Source organism: Protopterus annectens, chromosome 10.part0, assembly GCF_019279795.1.
Source record: "Protopterus annectens isolate FY-2018-M chromosome 10.part0, PAN1.0, whole genome shotgun sequence".
Lineage (NCBI taxonomy): Eukaryota > Metazoa > Chordata > Ceratodontiformes > Protopteridae > Protopterus > Protopterus annectens.
Genome location: NC_056744.1, coordinates 421,762,192 through 421,787,317, shown reverse-complemented (window position 1 = coordinate 421,787,317; position 25,126 = coordinate 421,762,192). Strand labels below are relative to the sequence as shown.

At 42.4% G+C, this 25,126-nt stretch overlaps 1 protein-coding gene across 1 annotated transcript in view; it reads left to right on the top strand.

The window, feature by feature from the left end:
- GLRX2 (glutaredoxin 2) overlaps positions 1 to 24,085 on the top strand; it is a 161,126-nt gene extending 137,041 nt beyond the window's left edge. The window contains exon 4 of the mRNA XM_044085323.1: positions 23,520 to 24,085. Coding sequence (XP_043941258.1) covers positions 23,520 to 23,624 — 105 coding nt within the window. The 3' untranslated portion in view covers positions 23,625 to 24,085. The remainder of the gene's footprint in view (positions 1 to 23,519) is intronic.
- Positions 24,086 to 25,126: the final 1,041 nt, after the last annotated feature.

Genomic DNA, 25,126 nt, shown 5'->3' with positions numbered 1-25,126 from the left:
GACAAACCCACCTCCATAGGTATCACAAGGGATAAGAAACTAAGAGTAATGCTACTCAACGCCAGAAGTCTAAACCTCAAGATGCACGCACTCGAAACTCTCCTTAGCATGGAGAACATCGATATCTTTGCAGTAACAGAAACCTGGTTCAAGGCTCCAGAGAGCACCCCAGCACTACCAGGTTATACTTCATACCATGCTTTTCGGCCCCAAAACTTGGACCGAACCACAAAAGGAGGGGGAGTATCAATATTCGTCAAAGATACCCACACCTCCAGGTTGGTGGCACAGCACGAAGCATCAGAGACTATCCATGTGCAACTAACAGTGGGTAAAACTGCCTTCCAGTTTATAGCCTGCTACAGACCACCCTCCCAAACCCAGGAACTCCACTCGGCCTTCCTGAGAACACTGGAAAATATGAAGGTCTTTCCAAGCACCATTATATTGGGCAACTTCAACTACCCAAACATAGACTGGGAGCATTACTCTAGTTCCAACACCCTAGCCCAAAGGTTCCTAGAATTTATAAACTCAAATGCTATGGAACAACTTGTTACCACTCCCACAAGAGGGGAAAACATACTGGACCTGATCATCACCAACATGGGGACTCCATGCACCAGACCAGAAGTGTATCCCTCACTGGTAAGATCAGACCATAAACTAATCTCACTGGATATTCACATCCTGACCCCACTCCCTGCCCAGAAAACCACAGTGAAAAACTTCTCTAAAGCAAATTTCACACTCCTCAAAACCGAAGTGGAATCCTTCAAAGCCCCCGGGCCTGTGGAAAATACGGCCCAGACCGCAGAATCCTTTATAAATCCATTCTGTGAACACCTTCAGGAATGCATGGATCATGCAATCCCAAATAAAACCAAGACCCAATCCTCCAAAGGCAGACGTCCTGTCTGGTGGACCCCAGCCATAAACAAATTATACAATAAAAGGAGGAAGCTACTACATGATAGAGCAAAATCCCAAAAAGGGAAGGCATCTCTGATCAGTATTAGCAAAAAACTATGGGCACTCATAAAATCATCTAAGGCCAGCTTCGAGAGAAAAATTGCACAGGGCACTAAGGATAATCACAAGGCTTTCTTTAGTTATGTTAGGAACCTGGGTGGGAATTCCCAGATATGCTCAGAATTAGTCCAAAATGACAAAAAATACACCAAACCCACAGACATTGCCAACATCCTAGCTGACAGGTTCAGCGCAAACTCCCCCACCAAAAGGGCAAATATCTATCCCAGCAGAGTGCTGCCCCCCTGACATCTCAGATGCTCAGCTAAGAGCCGCCCTCTCAAAGCAAAAAACACAGCATCAATGGGACCAGACGGTGTCCCAGGCTGCATCCTACATGAACTCCAAGAAGAGCTAAACCCAAACCTAAAACTACTGTTCAATCTCAGCCTTACTACAGGATATGTACCCAAAGAGTGGCGTACAGCAACAGTGGTCCCTCTCCACAAAGGTGGTGCCTCAACAGATCCTGGAAACTTATCGCCCCATAAGCCTGACTAGCTTTGTCTGCAAAGCTATGGAAAGGATCATCATGGACCTCATAAATAAAGATATTGGGAACCTACAGACACTGGATCCTACCCAGTTCGGCTTTGTTAAGGGCAGATCCTGCCTCTTAATCCTGGTCGATTTCTTTGAAACAGTCACCAAGGCCATTGACGAGGGGAAGGTGGTCCACACAGCCTACCTGGACCTCGCAAAAGCCTTCGATACAATACCCCACTCAGGCATTGTAGATAAGCTCACCAGCTTAAATATAAACCCCTATGTCACTAGATGGGTTGCAAACTGGCTCAAGGACAGAACCCACATGGTTAGAATTGCTGGAGCCATGTCAGACTCCAAACCAGTTACAAGTGGCGTCCCACAAGGCTCAGTCCTGGGACCTCTCTTGTTCGGTATATATTTCTCGGAGGTACAGGCCAACACGGAAGGACTGTGGCTGACCAAGTTCACAGATGACTGCAAACTGGGCGCCATAATAGACACTCCAGCCGACACAAGCATCCTCCAAAAGGGCCTCATAGAAACAGACAACTGGTGCCAGAGCCATGGCCTCAAGCTAAACACCAAAAAGTGTATAGTCATCCCTTTGGCAAAAACAAAGTGCCCACAAATTACCACATAGGTGGTAATCCATTAAGTACAGAAGAAGTAATTAGGGACCTGGGGACCCAAGTTGATAGCAATCTCTCATTTGACAACCACGTGGCCAAAGTGGTTAGAAAAACATTTTATATAGCCCACCTAATCATGAAGGGATTCACATCTAGATCAGGGGAGGTCATCGTGCCTCTTTACTCATCCCTCATCAGGCCCATAATTGAGTACAATGCCCCTTTTGGGATGTACCTTACCAGACACCTGCAGCAACTGGAAAGACCCCAAAAGTACCACACCAAGAGGATCAAAGGGCTCAAACAGATGCCATATGCTGCCCGGTTAAAGAAACTCCAGCTCTACTCCGTGGCATACCGCCTGCTCAGAGGTGATCTGTGCCTGACGTATAAAGCCATGTCCAACCCGGAATTAATGGACATGCTGCACCTCAGAAAATCCAAATCCCATCGAGCTACGCTCGAGAGACTTGAACCTCAGCACTGAAATAAATAGGACATGCTGGAGGGACAGATTCATAACACAGAGGCTCCCTTCACTCTGGAATAAAATCCCAGTCCAGGTTAGGCAGAGTCCCTCATTGACTCTCTTCAAGAGGAATCTTGATGAGTGGATGGGAGATCGTAGGTTTACCCCGGGTATCACTTCTGTGTCACTGTTAGACAGAGGCACAGTATACTAACCTCGAAAAAGGGCATAGCAAAATTAATTTAAAATGGGTGGCGAAAGCCAAACACACTCTGGCTAAGCTTATAAATGCCCTAGGGCAGATAGCCTAGTATGAACCTATGGATTTGATACAGTGCCAAAATTGTTTGGGCCAACCAAGTTGGTTTAGCTGCTGCTGTTGTCATAGGAATTCAGCTTTGGCTAATTTGATATTTGTTCTAGTTTGCTGCCTAAAAAGAAATTTGTTGTGCTTAAGGTTATTAGAGGAGATCAGCTTTCCATTCTTTCCAGGCTGTCTCTGAGTTTTTGTAAGATTTCTGAGGTCTTGGTTGAACCAGGAAGAAGACATCTTATTATTTTCAGGGATTACAGCCTATCCTAGATGGGTACAGCCAGAGTGTAGATTGTGAATAAGGCAGTGGTTGGGTCGATGCACTGGTAAAGTGTCCTCCATTCAATGTGGCTAAGTTCATTCAGTAGGAATTCATGAGGTAACATTGAGAAACTTCTTGTGGTGATGATTTGTGTAGGGGTTTGGAAGCCATAAATGTCTCAGTAGAGAGAGAAAAGGACTGTGAGCACTCATGCACTTGGGTAGAATATACAGGTTATGTAGTTTGTCAGAAATATTTGTTAGTAGGACCTGTAGTGTGGAGCTAACTTTGCTACAAGTGTTTAGTCTAGTGCTCTCATATTTTGATTAGAATCCATTTGGGGCTACTTTTTTAATTGGAATTACCCTTGGCAACAAGTCTAGAGTGTAGGAAAACAGAATTTTTTTTTATCATCAGCACAACCCTTCCACCTTGTCTAGAAGACAGTCTGTTATTACTGAAAATTGTGTAATCTGTTTGTATTGCGTTAGGTATACATGAATGAGTCTGTCTTTAGCCAGGTTTCTGTGATTCCAGTTATATTTGGATTGTCGAGAGTGGTCCATGCTTGTAACCTTGTCTGTTATTGGAACTACAGGTATTTGCATAGGCAATGGGAGAGATCTCTGTGACATCTATAGAATGTTATGCTCTGTTCTGTGAATAAGTGCCTGGGTTAAGCTCAGCATCACCAGCTTGAATAAGACAGAATGCTGTAAGAAAGAATAATAAACTTTGCTATGGTAAATACAAAGTAGACTGGTTTGGTTGTAGTGAGGAGCTTGATAGAGTATAAGCAGGTCTGCCTGGAATCATTTGGTGTGTAGAAGAGCACTGTATTCCATCAAACTGGCATGTCTGTGGGATAAAATGTGGTTATAGTGATATTACCGGATAATCAAAAATGTTATATTTTAGGCCAGAGTATGAGGACTGGGTTATGAAAAAACTAAATAACGGCAGAAAATACAAACAATATGCTCAGTCTTGAAAAAAAAAGAAAACATTTTGCTGTTGGAATTAAGGAAAGTGTTGTACTGCAATGCAGGATGTAGTTAACTGTTCTTTCTTATAGGTTCGTAGGTGCTTACTAGGCTATTGACCTGTGTGGATCTTAAAAAGACTTATATTCCCATGAGTGTTTTTTAGCGTTTATATTTTGCACACAAATAACCCAGAGGCAGGCAAAACAGTGATATAGTGGGACATTTATTTATCCTTATCCATGAAGGACAAGGGTGCTAAACCAGGAATGAATTTGCAGTTTCTCATCCATTCATCCAAATTATGTTTGAATAGAGTAAGAGAAGCATTTCACTTTATGTGGCGTGGGAGACATTTCCATAGAAGAGGGATTCTTTGTTATACATACCTATCCTTTGGCATGTTCTATTTATGTTACAAAATGGATTGAGATCCCTTGAGCAGGTGTTAATGCTACCATTAGACTTGCAAATGTGTTATAGGTCTGACAGGATAGGGTCTGTCAAGTTTGTATACGCGAGGCAGAGCTCACCTCTTGGTAGTCTGTATGACACTGAGAAGAGGGATAAGGCTTTTTAGATAGTCTGCTTAGCTTTTGTGATTCAGGCCCTTGATAATTTTATATTGAGAAATATTTGTGGTTCTTTCATTTGTGGCAAGTGTTTGGACAGGTACATAGCAAATGGGGCATTGTATTCGGTGATCAGCCTGATGAGAGCCAAGTACAATGGAATGATTACATCCGTGAACCTGCACGCCATACCTTTAGATATAAGCTGTGTGATGAAGAAGGGTATCCGTACAACAGTGGATATATGGTGATCAAAGAAAGGACAGTTCATTGTCAACATAAGATCCCTGACTACTGGATCAGCTTTCGGGAGTGTGTCGTCAATGTGATTTGATTGTAACAAGGAAAGTGATGCTTGCCAAAGGATACAACTATACATTTCTTGGCTTTTAGCTGTAGTTCATAGTTTTGACACCAACTATTTGTTTGGAAATGGCCTTCTTGAAGGATTTTGATGTCCTCTGGGAAGTTTATGATGGCACCAAGTTTTAAGTCTGTATACTTGGTCAGCCATAAATACTTAATATTTGTGCATTGACATTCATAAACTAAATGCCAAAGGAGTAGCCCAAGGACTGAATCTTGGGGTACACTACTACTTGACAGTTGCGTTGAAGAAGATGGTGCCACCCTAATTTATTGGGTACTATTTTGAGCCAATTTGCTGTCCAGTGGGTTACATAGGGATTTACATTTAGCTGCGAGTGTTTATCTGGATGGTGTTGAATGCCTTTGTGAGCTCTAGATATGCACTGTGTACTGATTTGCCCTCATCCATAGCTTCAATAACCTTCTCAAAGTCAACTAGGTTAAGTAAGCAGAATCTGCCCTTGATGAGTCCAAACAAGAGTTCTTCTTATCTTAAGAAATTAGATCTAAATTATTTTCTTGATGAATTTTAAGTAAACAGAATTATACTCCTTGCAGTGGGAAGTTAACTGTACAAGTTTATTTATTTATTTCAGTTTGATTACCGGGGAGGTCCACTGGGCTTGGGGGCCTGTTTTCAGTGGAGGCTCGGGGAGAAAAGCTCCAACAAGGAAATACAACAATTTAAATTGTTTTCATTACAAAAACAGTTTCTATTTACATGCAAAGTCATAGACAGTAAGTATTATAGATAACAGGTAGTTACAAAAGAATAAACACTAAACAATTTCAATTATTGTTAAGGGGAAAAAAAGGCTTGCATAAAGAAAATACAAGTTTTACTGTTTTGTTCCCTAAGCTAAATATTTTTTAGAAAGGAATAGGAAGGTAAAATAGGAGGAGGTTAGCCTGGAGTAAGGTGAAATAGGAGGAGGTTAGCCTGGAGTAAAGGGAGAAGACTGTTTATGAGTTTTAGGCTGAAGAGTGCAGTTGCAGATTCTGTTTAGATAGAGGTAGGAATAAAGTTGGGTTTTGAAGTTATTAAGGTTGGTACATGTCCTTAGTGATGAGGGCAGGGCATTCCATTTTTTAGCCAGGGTAAAGGACAAGAGAAGCTGACCTGCTGGGCGCTGGGGTTTTTGAACTGTGATCAGGTTTAGATGAGAAGATCTAAGTGGTCTAACGGGGGAGTAAGGTTGTAGAATATTAGAAAGAGCAGGGCAGTTAGAAGGGTGTAACAATAGTTTGAAGGCTGTGGTGATTTGGATAAAGTTAAGTTGATTGGGAAGTTCGAGCCAGGTTAGAGAGTGAAGGGAGGAGCAGTGATGGGAAGAGGATTTGGCGTTTGTGGCAAATCTAGAGATTTTATTGTAGCATAGTTCCAATTTGGTGGTAAGTGTGGATGAAAGATTAGTGAGCAGGGGGGCTCCATATAAGGGGGAGGGAAGGAGGTAGGTAGAGGCAAGGGTTAGTCTGGAATGATGAGAGAGGAAGTGGTTGTTTCTATACAGTAAACCTAGTTTTATGTGTGTTTTTTTGATGTTTAGCTGGATATGGGTATTCAATTTTAGTTGATCATCAATTGTAACACCTAGAAGTTTGGTGGAGGGTACAATCTCGATAGAGGAGTTACTAAGGCTGGTAATGTGAAATGAGTTTGTATCAAGGGAGGAGGATTTAGAGGGGGAGAAAAGGAGGATCTTAGTTTTGTTAGCATTTAGGGAGAGATGATTTTGTAGCATCCAGTTTTCAGTGGTTGAGAAGGCACTTTGAGTTAGGACTTGGAGGTCTGTTAAGTTAGAGGCAGAGCAGATCAATGTGGAATCATCAGCATATTGCACAATTTTGGTGTTAGGAATGGCTTTGTGGAAGTCATTAATAAAGATATTGAATAGTAATGGGTCGAGTATGGAACCGTGAGGTACTCCGGTAGGAGTAGGAAGAAAAGTAGAGGAGGATTGGCCCAATCTCACAGCTTGGGACCTGTTTAAAAGGTAGCTGGAGAACCAGGAAAGAGTCTTTGGGCAAAGGTTGAGATTAGATAGGTGATTTAGAAGGTGGGTGTGAGAGATGGTGTCAAAAGCTTTGGATAAATCCAGTAGGACCGTGGATACTATATTACCGGAGTCACGAGCTGAATTGACGCAGTGCAAGAAGGAGAGAAGGGCAGTATTAGTACTGTGTCCTGGGCGGAAGCCGTGTTGGGTAGGAGAGAGAAGTTGGTGCTTGGTAAGGAATGGAAGGAGTTGCAGGTGGATACATTTTTCTAGGATTTTGGAGATAGGGGAGAGAATGGCTGTAGGGCAGAAATTTGAGATAGTACAGTTTTTGCCGCCTTTGTGGAGAGGTAGAATGTAAGTGGTACGCCATAGTTTAGGAACATAGGATTCAAGTAATGACCTATTAATTAGGATGCTGATAGGTAGAGCAATAGAGTCAGAAGCTATTTTTAGAAAGGAGGATGGAATGTTATCAGGGGCATTGGAGCAGGGCTTTAGTTTATATAGAAGTTTCTTTATTTGGTCAGTAGATACTGGTTTGAGTTTGAAAGAGGCGGGGGGAGAGCAGATTATGGAAGATTGAGCAGGGGGGGAGGAAGGTGATTGTTAGTAAATGTCTTGGTTAGCTCAGCGATGGAAGAGGTGAAAAAGGAATTTAAATAGTGAAGCTATTTCAAGGTCAGATTTGCTGGTATCTGGACAGGGGTTGTTTTTAGTACCTTGTCTGAGGAGGGAATTGATGGAATTCCAGAATTGTTTGGGGTTTCTAGCATGGTTTTCTTGAAGTTTGATGTAGTTGGACTTTTAATCTTTAATGACTTGTCTCTTGGTTAGGTTTCCTAACTGCTTATACTTGAGGAATATATCGGGTTGCTTGTGTTTAGTGTAGGATTTCCAGGTTTTATCCCTTTGGAGCATTAACTTTTTTGTGTCTTTGGTGAGCCAAGGGGAGGTATTTGCTTTAACTCTTTTTGTTCTTGTTGGAGCTAGAGAGTTAAGGACTGTTAAGAATGTTGAATTGAAATAGTTGACGGCTTCGTCTAATGGTAATATTTTTAGAGGGTTCCAGTTGGTGAGTTTAAGAGAGTCAGAGAAAGAAGTAGGGTCGAAGTTAGAGAGGTTTTGAGTGTGAGAGTGTGGGGAGGTGGGAGTAGCTCAAATGGAGTAGGCAGGGAGGTGGTCTCTTAAAGGTTCAGGAGTGATGCCAGATTTTATAACTTTGTTTGGATGAGATACTAGAATCCAGTCAAGTATGAAGCCAGGGGGATTAGCTTTGTTAGGTCTGGTAATGAAGTTAATAAGTTGGGAGAAGTTAAATAGGTTGATAGTTATTGTGGGATTTGGGTTAGAGATTTTTCCCCAATCAGTATTTACGTCACACAAAATGTAGGTTTCTAGCTTAATATTGGAGGAAGTCCAGGAGAGGATGTCTTCTAATGTATTGGTATTGTTGCCATGAGGGATATAGAGACAAATGATGCAGATACTTTTATGGTTGTTCGTTTTTAGTAAGCCAATTACTAGTTCAGCATTATTGAACGAAGGGATGGGGTTAGGGTAGGGAGTAATGGACAAGAGATTGGAGTAGATTAGGGTAACGCCACCACCTCTTCTATTAGGTCAGTCAGATCGGAGAGAATGGAATCCTGGGGGTAGGAATTCAGAGTCATTAATGTGAGGTTTTAGCCAGGTTTCAGTGATAGCTGCTATATCAGGAGAGTTATGGTTGAGCCAGGCATGGAAGAGGGATAGTTTATTTTTTAAGCTTTGGGCGTTGATGGTGAGGAATTTGAGGTTTTTGTTAGTGGATTTCTTGTTGGTGTTAGGGAGATTTGTAGGATGGAGAGTAGGACCTGGGTTGGGGTGAATATCTCCAGCCAAGTGAATGAGTGTGGGATGGAGGAGGTGTTTATTAGTTTTGTTTTTAGATAGATGATGCTGGTAGATGAGAGGTTTATGTTTATGGCTAGCATCTGAGCTTGGAAAATGCTTTACTTTTAGGAGGAGGATTGGGTAGGAGGGAAGTAAAGAAGCTGAGATGTTGTGGTAATGGGGGGTAAGGCGGAGTAACTGGACATGAGTATAGCAAGTGATGTGGTATAGAGATATTAGAAGGAAAAGGAAGGAAGAGAGGAGAAGGATCTTGGGAGGAAGGGAGAGCATGGTAGTAGTGGTCAGTTGGAGGAAAGTAGAAAAGATAGGTGAAGGGGTGATGGTAATGTGGGAGTAGTTAGAAAGAGGAAGGGGAGGGGACAAGGAGAGTTAGGATTGGTTGGAGGAGGGGTGGATAGAGGGGGATAAATGTAGAGGTACTGGGGGCGGGTGAGATTTGGGGGCAGGGTAGGGGAGCGGAGTGAGCCCGCAGGGCGAACGGAGCGGGAAGAGCCAGAGAGGCGGGAAAAGGGCTGAAAAACAATCAGTGACGTAAGGCTGGATGAGCCGAATTACTACAGAGTGCAGGTAAGTGTTTTAAACATTGGTTTACAGTGAAAGCAAGGAAGTTAAGTTTGGAAAGGGAAGAACTCTCTGGAAGTAAGTAAGTATGTAAGTACTTAAATCTGTGAGTGTAGGGCAGGGGCACCTTTGGGCAGAAAGTAGTGGAGCAAGGAAAAGGGAAAATACTGCAGTTCCTTTTATCAGAAATATGCTGCCAGCTAGTGGTAAAAGGAGGGAAGTGCACACAGAGAAGTTAGGCTACAGTGAGTAGACCGAGCTAATAAAAAATAAAAAAAAAAAAAGGGAGAAGGACTGAGAACTAAGGATGGAGGGCTTGTGCAGTGACCAGTGTTAGGCTACTTTCACGCACACCGGGGTAGAATGCTGCTGTAGGTTAGGAAGATGCTAGTGACAAAATATTTCATAGGTTACATACACTGAGTCTCTTTAGCAAGGGCGAGTGTCCCAACAAATTAATTAATAAGGCACAGGCAGGTAGTCCACGGACGTCTTCTTTTGGGAGGAGTAATCCCCTGTCTGGTCAGTGAAGAAGGGGGAACACTCTGGGGAGCAACTGAAAAGGAGTGAGAAAAAATACAATAGGTTAAAATGGGAGTAAGGGGGGAAGAATAGGAAGAAGAATGCAGGAGGAAGACTAAGCAGAGTAGTGGAGGGAAGTAGAGTCGGAGGAGGAGAGAAAGTAAAAGGGGCAGAAGTGTAGACTGAGGGAGAGGGAAAATAGGAGGCAGACAAGTGTGAAAGGAGGAAACAGTAGTGCAGTAGAAGGTCCACAAGATATAAGCTGTAAACATCAATTCGGCATGCAAGCAATATTTAGGTAACAGTATATACAAGCTAAACAAAAACAACAGTGCTGGAGAGTAGTCAGCTTTAAACTTCACAGTTTCACAGTGCTGGAGAGTAGTCAGCTTTAAACTTCAATTCAGCATGCAAGCAATATTTAGGTAACTGTATATACAAGCTAAACTGAACGAACAGTGCTGGAGAGTAGTCAGGGAACAATATTTGTGTTCACGTAGCAATGAGAAAAAGCAATTGCAGGTTGCTAAATAAACAATTGGTAAGGTGTCTTAACTGTAAATTAAATTTGCCTTCCTGCCTTTTAGTAAACCGCTGCAAACAATGGTCGCCTAAGATAAGAATAGTATGGCAACTGTGAAATAGGGTAGTAGCAAGGTTAAATGTAAGGGTCGCTGGGTTCTAGTAGCGTGGGAGCTAGGTCTCACAAGCCACGACGCTGATTGGCAGTGAATTAGTAATAACAATGTTCGCCTAAGGATTTTCAATGCTAAGAAGTGATTGTCGGCAGTAAAAGGTAGTTGCAGATTGATATACAATGGTCGCTAGGTTCTAATAAGGTTGGGAGCCAGATTGCCAAGGCAGGAGCAGTTTAAAAATGTAAAGGTCGCCGATATAGTATAGTGTAGTATGGCAGACTGAGCAATAAATGGTAGTTGCAGGTTGGTGTACAATGGTTGCTAGGTTCTAATAAGGTTGGGAGCCGATGTAGGCTACTATACTGGTGTAGTGATCGACATTTGGAGCTGCTGAACAAACCTCAGTATAGCTCATTAAATGCAAGCGTAGTAACCAGCGTCAAACCACTTTAGATGCAAGCGTCAAAGCACCTTAACCGACACAATGTATCTAACAAGATAAAGTCGGGGATCTAGAAAGTACGTGTTACACGTGTTAGAGCATGGGTAAACCTTCCCCAAAAAGTTTAATAAAATACTAATACTCTAGATTAGAGTGCAAAGCATTAGAGCATTGGTTAAACCTTCCCCTAGAAAGCTTAATATAATATTAATATTCTAGACTAGAGGGCAAAGCAACACAGGAATGCACACTGCTCGGTCAGAGCAGTGAGAAATGCTAGGCTAACCTCAAGCAGTTGTAGGGCATGAGAAGAACCGACTTTGATAACAAGGATACATTTAAATATGTCTCAAGTAGCTCAAACACCTCAGATATAATTCAGCAAGTTACAGCAGCAGTCTGATGTACGAGTGTCAGAAAGTATTAAACAGAAGATAGTTATATTTCTAATTATGCATTTCTTTAAATACATATTAATATGAACAAATAGAGTAAAGGTGTTATTTGAAGTCAGTCAGGGGTATTAAGGAACACAAGTTAGGTAAGATCACTGATCGTGAAAGTTAGGTGTACAGCATAAGTCGAGCAGATATCAAGTTTCTGTGCTTGGGAGGAGTGACAGTCTGTTAATGGTTATGACTGAGATGGATGTTAAGTTGTTGAAGGTGGAAAGAGTGAAGGGTACCCATGAGAGGTTCGAATTTGGCTTAGGTTGGGTTGCAGTTCATGATGTTTTGCATTAAACTTTTAAAAAATTGTAGTTGAGTTATTAGTCTTTCAATATTTACATCAGGTTGACAACATCTAGACATCATTCTGATGAAAACCACCAGCACTATGTTACTATATGTATGAACACACACGGTTCGCTAATGAAATGTTGGCATTTAGATGCCGAGTGCAGACATGCAGAAAAAAAGGTTGAAAAATGGAGGAGAAGAGCAAATCTCAAACATTGATCTTCTCCTTTAAACTACCCCTCTACACTCCGTGATGGGGGGGGGCAAGCCACCCCCCCCCCCCACAGCCCCAAACTTATATATACACTAACTCCAAGATTGCCATACCTCAAAGACAAGAAAATATTCTTTGAAATCATCATCTTGGACTTAATATATATGTCCATTTTTTTTGGCCATTGAGCCTCTGTGTTCCAGAAATTCTGGCATGTCACCACACACACACACACACACATACACACAGTGGTACAGTGGCTGATAGTGTCTGCAGAGCCCATGAAGGGCACAAAGCAATGCTCACTGTGTAAATGTGCCTGCTATTGGGTTTACTGGCGGGTGTCTTGGGAGAGAAATACAAAACAGGCAGGCAAACCTGAGATGGTAAAATTTCCATGGCAACGAACAAGGAGCACCTGCCTCTGAGGTGTGTGTCATTGCCACTACTTCATGAGAGATTCACATTCATAAGCTATGATTCTTGAGAAGGTGCTAAATAGGAATATCCAAGAAGTTGTGTGGGAGCTGGGAGGATGAAGGCAGTCTTGAATACTTTCGCATGTGTGGTGTGCATGCAGAGGTGTCTGTGATGCCCTTGTAGCTTAGATGTTCAAAAAAATAAATTCTGCATGTTTTGAAGCACACATAGTTTATTCAGCCTTTTCAGTGGTAGTCATTTGGCTGAGAGGATTCCACATTCATCCTTATCCTGTTTACTACATCATCCAGGCTTAGTCCATAGTATTTTTTTAGATTATCTGAAAGTGATAATTCCATTTCTGGACTCTGTAGGTTTTAAATACTTGAAAAGAAATATGATCCTCACAGATAACAACAGAAAGTATTTTGGGGATCTTGCTTGATTCATTGCAGCAAAAAAGTCTACTACGTCAGGAAAGGTTTCAGAATTTGACATCATTGGTTTGTGAATCAACCCAGACTATCATGTGGGATTTTTCTCACTCTTCCAGGTCATGTGTTTGGCAGTATCATGGTAGTTTAGATTAGAAGGCTTCCTGTGAAAAAGTTTCTGAACCACTTCAGAAGTCTTGGACCATTCAGTGGACCTTCTGTTCCAGGAGATTCTGATGATTTCTGGCCCTAGTAAGGAAGCTCATGTGGTGGATGAACTTCAGCCTATGTACCTAGCTGCCTTCTTACATCTATGTAAGTACATTAAAATTAACAGCAGGGAACTTACTAATTGAAACACTTATTGCTGAACAAAATTCAAGTTCACAATATTTAAAAAATTAAGATATTTTGGATTATGTACAAATTGATAATTTAATTCTTTCATCCCTGTCTCAAGCTGTTATGACATAGACATCAGATTGAGACTGAGGAAAACACTTGTAGTCTTATGCAATCGAGAGAAATATGCAGCCCTTTTCTCTCAAGAAAGGAATTTGCCATTATCCCTGGACCTACCACTAGGAGCCATTGTCCGTGGACCCTGGAGCGGACTTAGGACATCTGGTGCCCTAGGCAAAAGGGCTCCACAGTGCCCCCACCACCACCACCACCACCACACCACCTGGTGCTCCCATTCTTGTCTACCTAGACCAAGTAAATACTGGAAAAGTGCCCATGCTAGAGCAGCGCCCTAGGCGGATGCCTGGTTGGCCTATGCCTAAGGCCAGCTTTGCCTGGACCTATCACTAGGAGCTGTTCATCTACAAGGAGAGCTCAATGATTTTTCACATGCTATAGCTGCTGTTCGTATCTGGATCCTGAATGACATCTCAATCTGAAAGCTTTGCTTTGCTTATCCAGTTAAGTCCATCAGAAGGCCAGCAGGAATCTAGTTGTCTCATATCAGTGCTCGGACTCTGAAGTTTTGGAGCTTCTTCCAGAATATGATTAATTAGCAGTGTATGAAACTTATCTCATTGAAATGAGAGTTTGCAATAAAAATGCAGTAAAACTCAATTGTTTTAGGGTGGTTTGCTGCATATCCCTCAATGTATTGATTTGACTATATAGTTATTAAAAGGTGGCACCACAGTAGAGTAAAAGGGGATGAAGTTCATGGAATGAATCTTGACAAATTCCTTCAAAATGTCCCATGAAGACATTAGGTAGGAAATCCTCTTTACAGATGTCCTCCACTTTGTAAACTATAAAGAGTGCTGCTAAAAGTAAGAAAAGAAAAAAAAAAGGCACTTAATTGTCTTAATCCCTCATTGGCCAAGACAGTGTTTCATCTCCCTACTGTTGAAGGGCATAGAACATTTTCTGCATCTGCGGTCTGTGAAGAATCTTCTGCTACAGAAAGAAGAATGGAGTATACATTCATCTCTGTCTCAGAGCTTGGAGAATGAAGTTTTGATTTTTAATGAATGATTTTTTTTCTCAGGTTCTGAGAGTTCTACAAGACAGTAGGAAATGTGGCGGGGAAGATTTTACCTTTCAGACTGGAGTACATTTTCCTTTTGGGTTAAGAACAGCTTGCTTTCCCCTACAATGGATCCAACTACATTTGCCATTTGTTTAATTTAGATTTGTCCAAATCATTAATTAAAGTCCTTCAAACAAATGTCTCTAGCCTCTTATTTGTCATTTAAAGTATTTCTGAAGGGGATATTGCATCTTGGTTGTTCTGTCAATGGAGCTGAGCTTTGTTCATAAGTCCATAGGTTGGTACTAGGCTATCGGCCCCAGGGCCTATACAAGCCTAGCCATAACAATTCCCTGGATATTTCTTCCCACAGTATTTACTTCCCTGGATCTCTGTCTAGCAGAGGGTGACTGACATGATCCACGGGATGAATTTCCTATCTCCCATCCAATCATCAAGGTTCATTTTGAAGAGGGCCAAAGAGGCGCTCTGCTTGACATGTATGGGGAGTCTCTGGGTCAGGAACCTATCCCTCCAGCATGTTTTGTTCATTGTGATGACAGGGTTTAGATCACTGGAGCGTGTGTCTCTGAGGGATTGGGATTTCTTTAAGTATAGCATGTCCAACAGCTCTGGGTTTGACATGTCCTTGTATGTTAAGCAGAGATCGCCTCTGAGTAGACGATATGTGACTGAGTATAGCTTGAGTTTTTTTGGACTGTCAGCACAGGGCATCTGCTTTAGGCCTGTGATTCTTTTAGTGAGGTATTTCTGCAGCCTTTTTTGTTAACATTGACCCAGCCTCCAAATGAACCTGCCTCCTGTGTCTCCGAATATTCTTTCACAGTAGACTATCCCACTGTTAGTACTGACCTCATGTTTAAAGGATTTCAGAGTTGCAAGCTATTATGTGCTCTGAGCCTTGCACGTTTTCCCATAAGGATAGTATAGTCCTCTCTATCACAGGTGTTTCATCCCCTACAGCCCTAATGTGGGAGGTTGTTTTCCCACACTTCTGCTGCTTATGCTTTATCTTAGGGCAAGAAATCTCTTGTATATCATAGTCTAAAGTTTTAAATATACATCACGGGCATTGCATATTAATGATTGCGCGTAAGAGTGTTGGTCAGGAGTGTCTTGTACCCACATTACCAGTGGGTAAACCTATTTACAGATCCAGAAGTGCTCCTCATTTTTATAAAGGTCTAGCTCTGCTTGCAGCCTTATTTCGGAGAATGTCATCATCTGCATGTATTTGCATAGCAGCAACTTGGGCTTTACTGCATACTTGTAGCAAGAGATGCAAGCTGAAGAGCAGATCCAGAGCAAGGTGTGTTTTTGTTACAGCAGCCATTGTTGGCATATTGGGTGGAATTTTTCCCACCCTCTGGATCTGTAGCTTAATATTCTTCCCACGTTTAATGTAGAAAGTTACAGGGCAGCTGTGTAAGGTGCTCGCCGTAGCAGTATGTGACCGATATATTCCTGTATTCACAGTTTACACCCCTCTCCATCCCAATTTGTTTTTCTCCCCTTTCCTGATACATTTTTGTCAATCTTGGTACATTGGGGGATCTATATAGGGTGCACTTATGGTGTGTTTGGTGAGGTGATTTTTACAAAAAAAAAAATAGCTTGCTGAATAAATTTAAAGAGTTTAATATTAAAAATGTAAAATAATGCCAGGCAGCTGGCTGAACTATGCTGTCATTAGTAATGTCTAATAATTTCCTGAGAAATCATTTTTGTATTCATAGCTGTGTACTAGGCTAATGGCCCTGGAGCCTTTTACAAGCCTAGCCCATAGGATTACCCTGGCATCATGCCCTCACCTTAGTTCCCAGAGTCTCTGTCAAGTAGAGCCACTGGAGTGATCCCCGGGGTGAATTTTCTATTTCCCATCCACTCATCAAGATTTCTCTTGAAGAGGGCCAATGAGGCGCTCTGCTTGACATGTATGGGAAGCCTATTCCATAACATTGGGACTCTCTGGGTTATGAACCTGTTCCTCCAGCTTGTTGTGTTGATTGTGGTAATGAGGTTGCGGTCTCTGGAGCATGTAGTGCGGAGGGATTGGGATTTCTTTAGATGTAGCATTTCTAACAGATCTGGGTCAGGCAAGGCTTTTTAAGTCAAGCAGAGATCACCTCTAAGTAGGTGATATGAGACAGATAATAGTTGGAGTTTTTTGAGTCTTTCCATATAGGACAAATGTTTAAAGCCTAGGATCCTCTTTGTGAGGTACTTTTGCAGCCTCTCCAGTTCATATTGGCCCTAGGGCTTATATAAGCCTAGCCAAAAAGGTACCTTGGCTTTTGCCACCCAAGAAAATTATTTTCCTGTGCCCCTGTCAAGCAGAGTCACAGAAGTGATCCCTGGGGTGAATTTCCTATCTCCCATCCAATCATCAAGATTTTTCTTGAAGAGTGCTAATGAGGAGCTTTATTTGATATAGATAGGTAGTTTGTTCCAGAGTATGAGAAGTCTCTGGGACAGGAATCTATCCCTCCAGCATGTTCTGTTTATTGTTGTGACAAGGTTTAGGTCCCTAGAGCATATAGTTCAGAGGGATTGGGATTTCTTTAAGTGGAGCATGTCCAACAGCTCTGGGTTTAACATAGCTTTGTATGTTAGGCAGGGATCGCCTCTGAATAGGCGATATGCGACGGAGTAAATCTGGAGTTTTTTGAGACTGTCTGCGCAGGGCATCTGTTTGAGGCTGGTAATCCTCTTTGTGAGGTATTTCTGCGGCCTTTACAGTTGTTGTAGATGTGTGAGGTACATACCAAAAAGGGCACTGTATTCTGCAATGGGTCTAATGAGTGACGAGTAGAGGGGAACAATGACCTCTTTTTTCCTGGATGAGAAACATTTTGTGATGAGGTGTGCCACATAGAAGGATTTCCTGACTGTTGTGGCGATGTGATTATCAAAGGGGAGACTACTGTCCACCTGTGTCCCAGGTCTCTTATCACACTTTCACTGTTAAGTAGACTACCTCCTATGTGGTAGTTCATGGGTACAGAGTTTTTACCAGAAGGGATGACAATGCACTTTTTGGCATTGAGCTTGAGGCCATGACTTTGACACCAGGCATCTGTCTCAGTGAGGCCCATTTGTAGGATGTCCACATCGTTAGGAGTTTCGATTATGGCTCCTAGTTTGCAGTCATCTGCAAACTTTGTTAGCCTGTACTTTAGAAAAGTAGATACCAAACAGGAGAGGACCCAGGACTGAACCCTGTGGTACTCCACTTGTCACTGGTCTAAAGTCAGATTTGGAGTCTGCTACTTTCACAGTGTGGGTTCTGTCAATGAGCCAGTTGGCAACCCATTTTGTGACGTAGGGATTTATACCTAGTTTAGTGAGTTTATCTATAATTCCAGAGTGGGGGGTGGTGTCCAAATCCTTGTCAAGATCTAGATAGGCTGTGTGAACCACCTTACTCTCATCTACGGCTTTGGTTACCACTTCAAAGAAGTCTATCAGGTTTAGGAGACATGATCTGCTTTTTACAAACCCGAACTGGGTGGGGTCCAGAGTTTGGAGATTATCAATGTCATTGTTTATAAGTTCCATGATGATAAGTTCCATAGCCTTGCAGACCAGGCTTGTCAGGCTAATGGGGCGGTAGTTCCCAGGGTCCGTAGTGGTTCCCCCTTTGTGGAGTAGGATGACCGTCACTGTACGCCATTCAGTGGGCACAAAGCCTGAGGTAAGACTATGATTGAACATGGTACTTAGGTGGGTTGCCAGTTCGTTCTGTAGTTCGTGTAGAACGCAGCCTGGGATGTTGTCAAGTCCCATGAATGCTGTGTTCTTGGCTTTGGAGAGTGTGCTTTTTAGCTGTGCAGCTGTGATTACAGGAACTTTGCATTCTTCCGGTATAGAGATGGGCCCTTTAGGGGGTGAGAGGGGGGTAAAGTTAGCACTGAACTTATCTACCAGGATGTTGGCAATATCAGTTGTTTCTGTATATTTAGTGCCATTGTGCTGTAACTCAGAGCAGGTCTGATTCTTGACATAGCTATAAAATGCTTTGTGGTTGTCTTTAGAATCAGTGGCGATTTTGTTTTCGTAACTAGCCTTGGAGGATTTTATGAGGGATCTCAGCTTCTTATTGAGGCCGACCAGGGAGTTCCTCCGATCATGGGATTTTACTCTTTTTTTGCAACAGTTTCTTTCTTCTGTTGCAGAGTATGTTTATGGCAGGAGACCACCAGATTTGCTTCTTTTTTTTGGAGGATAACATCTTGGTTCTGTTAGGGATTGCAGAATCCATGCACTCATGTAAGTGCTTATAAAGTGCATTTGTGTAGGATTCAGCTGTCATACCTCTATTGTCCGTCTGCATGGGTGTCGTGAAGTTTGCCACTTCTGTCTTAAGAAACGTGAAGTTGGCTTTGGAGTAATTTTTTATGGTAGTTTCCCTAATGGGGGGTGGGGGCGGGATGTGGATATCTAGGGTGATTAGCTTGTGGTCGGCTCTGACCAACGAGGAACTGACCTCTCGTGTGGAACACTGGTTGCCCATGTTGGTAATGACCAGGTCTAGGATATTGCTGCCCCTGGTGGGGGTGTGGATAAGTTGATACAAGGCATTGGAATTTATGAATTCCAGAAAACGTTGAGCAAAAGAGTTGGTACATGAGTAGTTTTCCCAGTTAATGGTGGGGTAGTTGAAATCGCCCATTATTAGGGTGTTAGGTTGCACCCTAATATTTTCCAATGTATCTAGAAATGAGGAGTGGGAATCCTGGGGCATGGTGGGGGATCTGTAGCAAGCTACAATTTGGATTATGGTCTTGCCCACAGTTAGTTGCACTTGGATAATCTCGGATGCATTATGCTGAGCAACTAGCCTGGAGGTGTGGATATCTTTAATGAATATGGACACGCCTCCACCTTTAGTGTTTCGGTCCAGGTTAGGTGGCCGAAAGGTGTGGTATGAATTATAGCCTGGTAATGCAGGTGTGCTCTCTGGAGCCTTGAACCAGGTCTCTGTCAGTCCACAGATATCGATGTTCTCCATTTTAAGGAGTGCCTCGAGTGAGTGCATTTTGAGGTTTAGACTTCTAGCATTGAGTAGCATTAACCTCAGATTTTGCTTACTTGTACCTGTTACGGTGGTGAATTTGTCATTTGAACCTTGCCTAAAAAAGGCACTATAGGGGTGGCGAGAGCCTTAGCCAGTATCCAGAATCCCAAGGGCGAAAGGTGCAGGCCATCTCTGGCAAAGCATCATGGTCTGTCGATCATGTCATCCCAGGCAGACAGATACTGGATTCCCTTAGAATGACACCAGAAGCTTAGCCAATTGTTGAAGTCAGTCATTTTGTCCTTGTACTGTGGTATCATTCTGGGTGATGGCAGGATGCTACTCAGGGCTAGGGCCATACCTGCCTGGGCTACAAGATCAGAAAGCTCCTCCATATCTCTTTTCGTGTAGTCCAGGAAGGTACGTCTCAGGTCATTCACACCAACTTGGACAATGACAGAGTCATATTTGTACTTGTTGAGTGACCTGAGTGCGTGCGTTATGTGGCAGATCATGGCACCCGACAGGCAGCTGACAGTAACTTTCTACATGTTTAGCCTGGTGAGTGGAACATCAGTGTGCCTGACTATAGAGTCACCTATGACTAGAGTATTGGGTACGTTGTTATGCCTTATCGGCTGTGGTTGAGTGACACACTGAGTTTGTGGGCTGTGTGTCTTTTGGGTTGTGTTGGGGGTGGAGGTTTCTTGCGTTTCTGCTTTGGTGGTCCCTGTTGCTTGAGCAGATTTTTATTGGGAGCTTCCACGAATGTAGGTGTGTGTTTTGTGTTTCTATGTGTGTGTTTTGGTGGTGTAGGTTTTGAGGGACTATGTGATGAGTGTGGTGTGGTACAAGTGTTTTCCTTCTCCTCTTGACTGTCTGGTCCAGTCTTGGGTGAAGAGAGCTTTGCTTCCAGTTTGACTATATAAGTGCATCTCTCACATGTCTAGTGAGGTACATGCCAAATGGGGCATTGTGCTCGATGATCGGCCTAATGAGGGAAGAGTAGAGGGAGACAATGACTTCTTTCTTCCTGGATGCAAAACCCTTAGTAATGAGATGTGCCACATATAAGGACTTTCTGACCACAGTGGCAGTGTGGTGTTCAAAAGAGAGGTTGCTGTCAACCTGTGTTCCCAGATCTCTTATGATGCCTTCTGTGTTCAGTGGACTACCATTGATGTGATAATTCATAGGAACCAGGTTTTTCCCAAAGGGGATGGCGACACTTTTTTTGGCATTGAGCTTAAGGCCATGGTTCTGACACCAGTCGTTGGTCTCAGTGAGGCCTTTCTGTAGGATGTCAGCATCACTTGGGGAGTTAATTATGGCTCCCAACTTGCGATCATCTGCAAACTTTGTCAGTCAGAGTCCATTCCTGTTGGCCTGGAATTCAGAGAAGTAGATACCAAACAGAAGAGAACCCAGGACCAAACTCTGTGGGACTCCACTCGTGACTGGTCTGTAGTCTAACTTGAAGTCAGCTACTTTCACACTGTGGGTTCTATCTGTGAGCCAGTTTGCAACCCACCTAGTGATGTAGGGGTTGATGCCTAGCTTAGTGAGTTTTTCTATGATTCCTGAGTGGGGGAATGGTATCAAAGGCCTTGGCCAGATCAAGGTAGGCTGTATGAACCACCTTGCCTTCATCTACAGCTCTGGTGACTGACTCATAGAAGTCGACCATGTTGAGCAGGCGTTATCTACCCTTCACAAAACCAAAATGTGTGGGATCCAGAGTTTGGAGATTCCCTATCTCCTTGTTTATTAGATGTATGATGATGCATTCCATAGCTTTGCATATCAGACTCGTCAGGCTAATGGGGTCTGTAGTCACTCCTCCTTTGTGGAGAGGGATGACTGTAGCAGTGTGCCATTCGGTAGGGACAAAGCCTGAGGTGAGGCTGTGATTAAACAGGGCACACAGGTGAGGTGCCAGTTCAGTCTGTAGTTCATGCAGAACACAGACAGGGATATTATCAGGTCCCATAGAAGCTGTATTCCTGGCCTTAGACAGTGCTGATTTAACCTGTGCAGCAGTAATACTGGGTGTCTGGCAATCTACTGGTGTTGCGATTGGTCCTTTGCGGGGGTAAAGTTGCCACTGAATCTGTCGGACAGTATATTGGCAATATCTGTTGGCTCAGTATAGGAGGTGCCATTGTGCAACAGCTCCGACCAAATCTGGTATTGCCATGGAGATTCTTTACATGACTATAGAAGGCCTTGTGGTTGTCTATACTATCTGCTGCAGTGCTGTTTTCATAGCTAGCTTTAGAGGATTTGATGAGGGATCTCAACTTTTTGTTGAGGGTGATAAGGGAGTTTTTCCAGTTTTGGGACTTCACCTTATTTCGCATGACTTTCCTCCTTCTGTTGTAGAGTTTGTTTATGGCAGGGGACCACCATTTTGGCTTCCTTTTTTTGGAGGAGAGCATCTTGGTTCTATTGGGTATGGCGAGTTCCGTGCATTTGTGTACATGTTCGTACAGGGCATTAGTGAAGTTTTTTTTTTTCTGTGGACTAGGATTGAGAATTGCTTGAAAATTTGGAAAATTACAGTTGTTTCCAGAGGTAAGGCTTTGTGATTTGGTTAGTAAATCACTGAAGCTTTTCCTTCATTTCTCTGCGTCATAGAGAGCATATCTCTAGCCAGGCAATTAGGAAAGTGATCTGTTACTATTAAAAAAATGGAGCTAAATGACCATCCTTCAGTAGGATTATAACCCATTTTCTTATGACTGAACTGTGAAGTCATCAATTTGTCAATCGTGTTTTATTGTAGTATGTACGTCATATAATTTTATTTTCTCCCTATGAATTGTGGCTTTTCTATAGCTACTCTCACCACCTAAAACCACAATGGTTGATTGGCTACTGTAAATTGTACACAAATGGTTTATTGTAAGTTTGTCTATGTGGCCTGGGTCATGGCAGTAAGTCCTGTATAGCTGTAAAAAATGAAATTACTTAGAATTGCTTCTTATTACACTTGTGAAACCATGAAATGTCTCCTACTGGAGACTATACTGCTGTGCACAGAGCTTTGTTTTGAAATAGAATCTGGTCTTGTAGTGTAGAGTAAGGGTGTGCATCATTCTGTCAAAGGTAGCTTTGACTGAAATAAAAGAACAGTAAGTACTAATGATTGAACATACATTGGACTGAAAAGCTGTTTCTTCGAAAATTATAGAAGTCTGTAGATGGTATTTCTGGTGAAATTTTTGTTCATTAGCATTGTTAGGGTCGTAATTTAGAGCATTTTGTGTGGATTGACAATGCCCATCATTCTGTCGTAAACCCAGTTTTGTGGATGACTGAATTTATGCCTCAAAACTGATTCACAGTGTTTGGTAATTTTTTTGTTTTCTCCATGGGTGGGCAACCATGGAGATAATATTAATGAGGGTGCAGGGTGACTTGCTGTCTTGCAAAAAAAAAAATATATATATGACTAAATGTACTTTTGGCTGAAAAGCCATTTCATCAAAAACACAACATAGTAACTATAAAAAAATAAAAAAATATATGACTAAATGTACTTTTGGCTGAAAAGCCATTTCATCAAAAACACAACATAGTAACTATATATATATATATTTTTCTTTCAGTCAAAGCTACCTTTTATGAAATGATATAGAACCAGCCTGAGCTAGTTGCTGATGCCCAACAGACCTTACTCAGGGTTGTTTGACCACAGTTCCATTACAGCACTGCTCCCCATGTAGATGAGGCAGGAACCAGACATCAGCATTGAGATGCCTGAAGGAAGGCCTGTCTTCACTACTGTACTTGGGGAAGATGGCAGGAGGAGGATGCTTTATGCGTCAGTATATATTTTGTCCATCCACAGTGGCTGCTGCTGTTAGAGAAATGTTTAGGGTAGAGTAGCATGTGGTAGCACAGCTGCATGATCTGATGTGCAGAACAGTTTGTCTGTGACTGTAAAGTAGTGTTTGCTAAAAGTTACATTGTGGCATGTATTCACAGTTGTGTTTCTCTTCCAACAGGTTCCAAGAGTATTTGTGAATGGTTCTTGCATTGGTGGATGCACAGAAACCCAGCAGCTTCATAGACAAGGAAAGCTAGTTCCACTAGTAAAGGAGTGTTCTTAATGTAGGATACAACGGCACAACCAGAAAGACCCAGTGCTATTCAACACATTACCCTATGTCTGTATTTGTTCACAGGACTGGATAGTGCTGAGAAGTAGGAGGATATTATGTTACATTCTTTGTTGTGTTCTCTTATGTACCATAAAAGACTATCTGGAGCAGATGTGCAGCATTTGTGACTGGAGCTCACTGTTGCTGGCTTTACCCTGACCGTGGATGTCCCTATTTGAGATACTCATTTATAAATCACAAATATTACTTTACATTAACTGAAGATGAAGATGCATAGGCTGTGGAATCCTCATTTTTAGCACTTATGATTTTTATATGGTTTAAACGTACTGTGTTCTTTGTTCGGATAATACTTGTGCTTATTGTAATGATGTGTCAATACCACAATGCAAGTATTTGCACTTACTGTGATGATGTGTGAATATTGAAATATATGTCTAGGCACTTTTTATGTTGACTTCGTAGCCTTTCTGCATGGAACCAGAGGAAGATATAAGCTGAAGTGCTGTGTCCATCCACCCTGGAGCCTGCCAATATTTAATTACTTATGAAACATTTGTCTTGGGGAAAAAAATCTTTCAGACTCATGCAGATTCAGCTTACCATTTTTTTTCATTGGCTTTGGGCTTTGTTCATACTCCAGTGAACTGCACTGTTTTAAGAATGTTGCTGCTTCCCCCACTGGCTGTAGACATTGTTTGCATTCCCTTTGCTGAAAACATGAAGCTGACGGCAGTCTCACTGTGGAGCACCAGCAGGTAGCGTGCTCTGCAGAAAAAAGATGTTTTCTGAATAGTGCTTCAGTATGAGCTTTCACATCTCGACTGTGGAAAGATCGTCCATGATAACTGCGAATGAGTAGTGTTCACACATTACCCAGGCCTCTTCCATTTAAGTACAATGTACACAACTGTTTCTATTTATTGTTGCTTCTCTTTTGCCTTGCAACACACTAAAAAGCGTGGATGACATTATTATGGTTATTTGCACAAAAGGCCAAAGCTGCATGGAAAACGTAAGGAGTTGTACTCCTCTAATATTTACTCATTACACTTCCTTTTCTCCCTGATGGTTTCACTCCATACTTCTGCTGCCTTCACGTAGTTGACACATCCATTTCAGCAAATGGGTGAGAGTTAGGTATCCCACTGGCTAAGCAAGAGTCCTGTGTTCCATTTGTTCCTGCCTGGGTAATCCTGGTCAATCCATTCACTGCTGTTGTTGCCAGAGTCAGGTTGTAGGGAGTGGGGCAGATTCTGGTCCAGCAGAGTGGCTAACCCTTATCCTCCCATTCACTCAGTTAACAGTCCACTTGTGGGATGTCTGCTTCTATAAGGAATGTAAGCCAGCAGGACAGTCCCCCATCCACTTACAGAAAGGCAGCTCTGGCATGTTCCTCCAGTCTTTTGTTTACCAAATTCTGCTAGTTGAAGAAGCCCAAATTATTGTATTCCAAATTTAACGCTCACACTTACTTGGCTAGAACATCG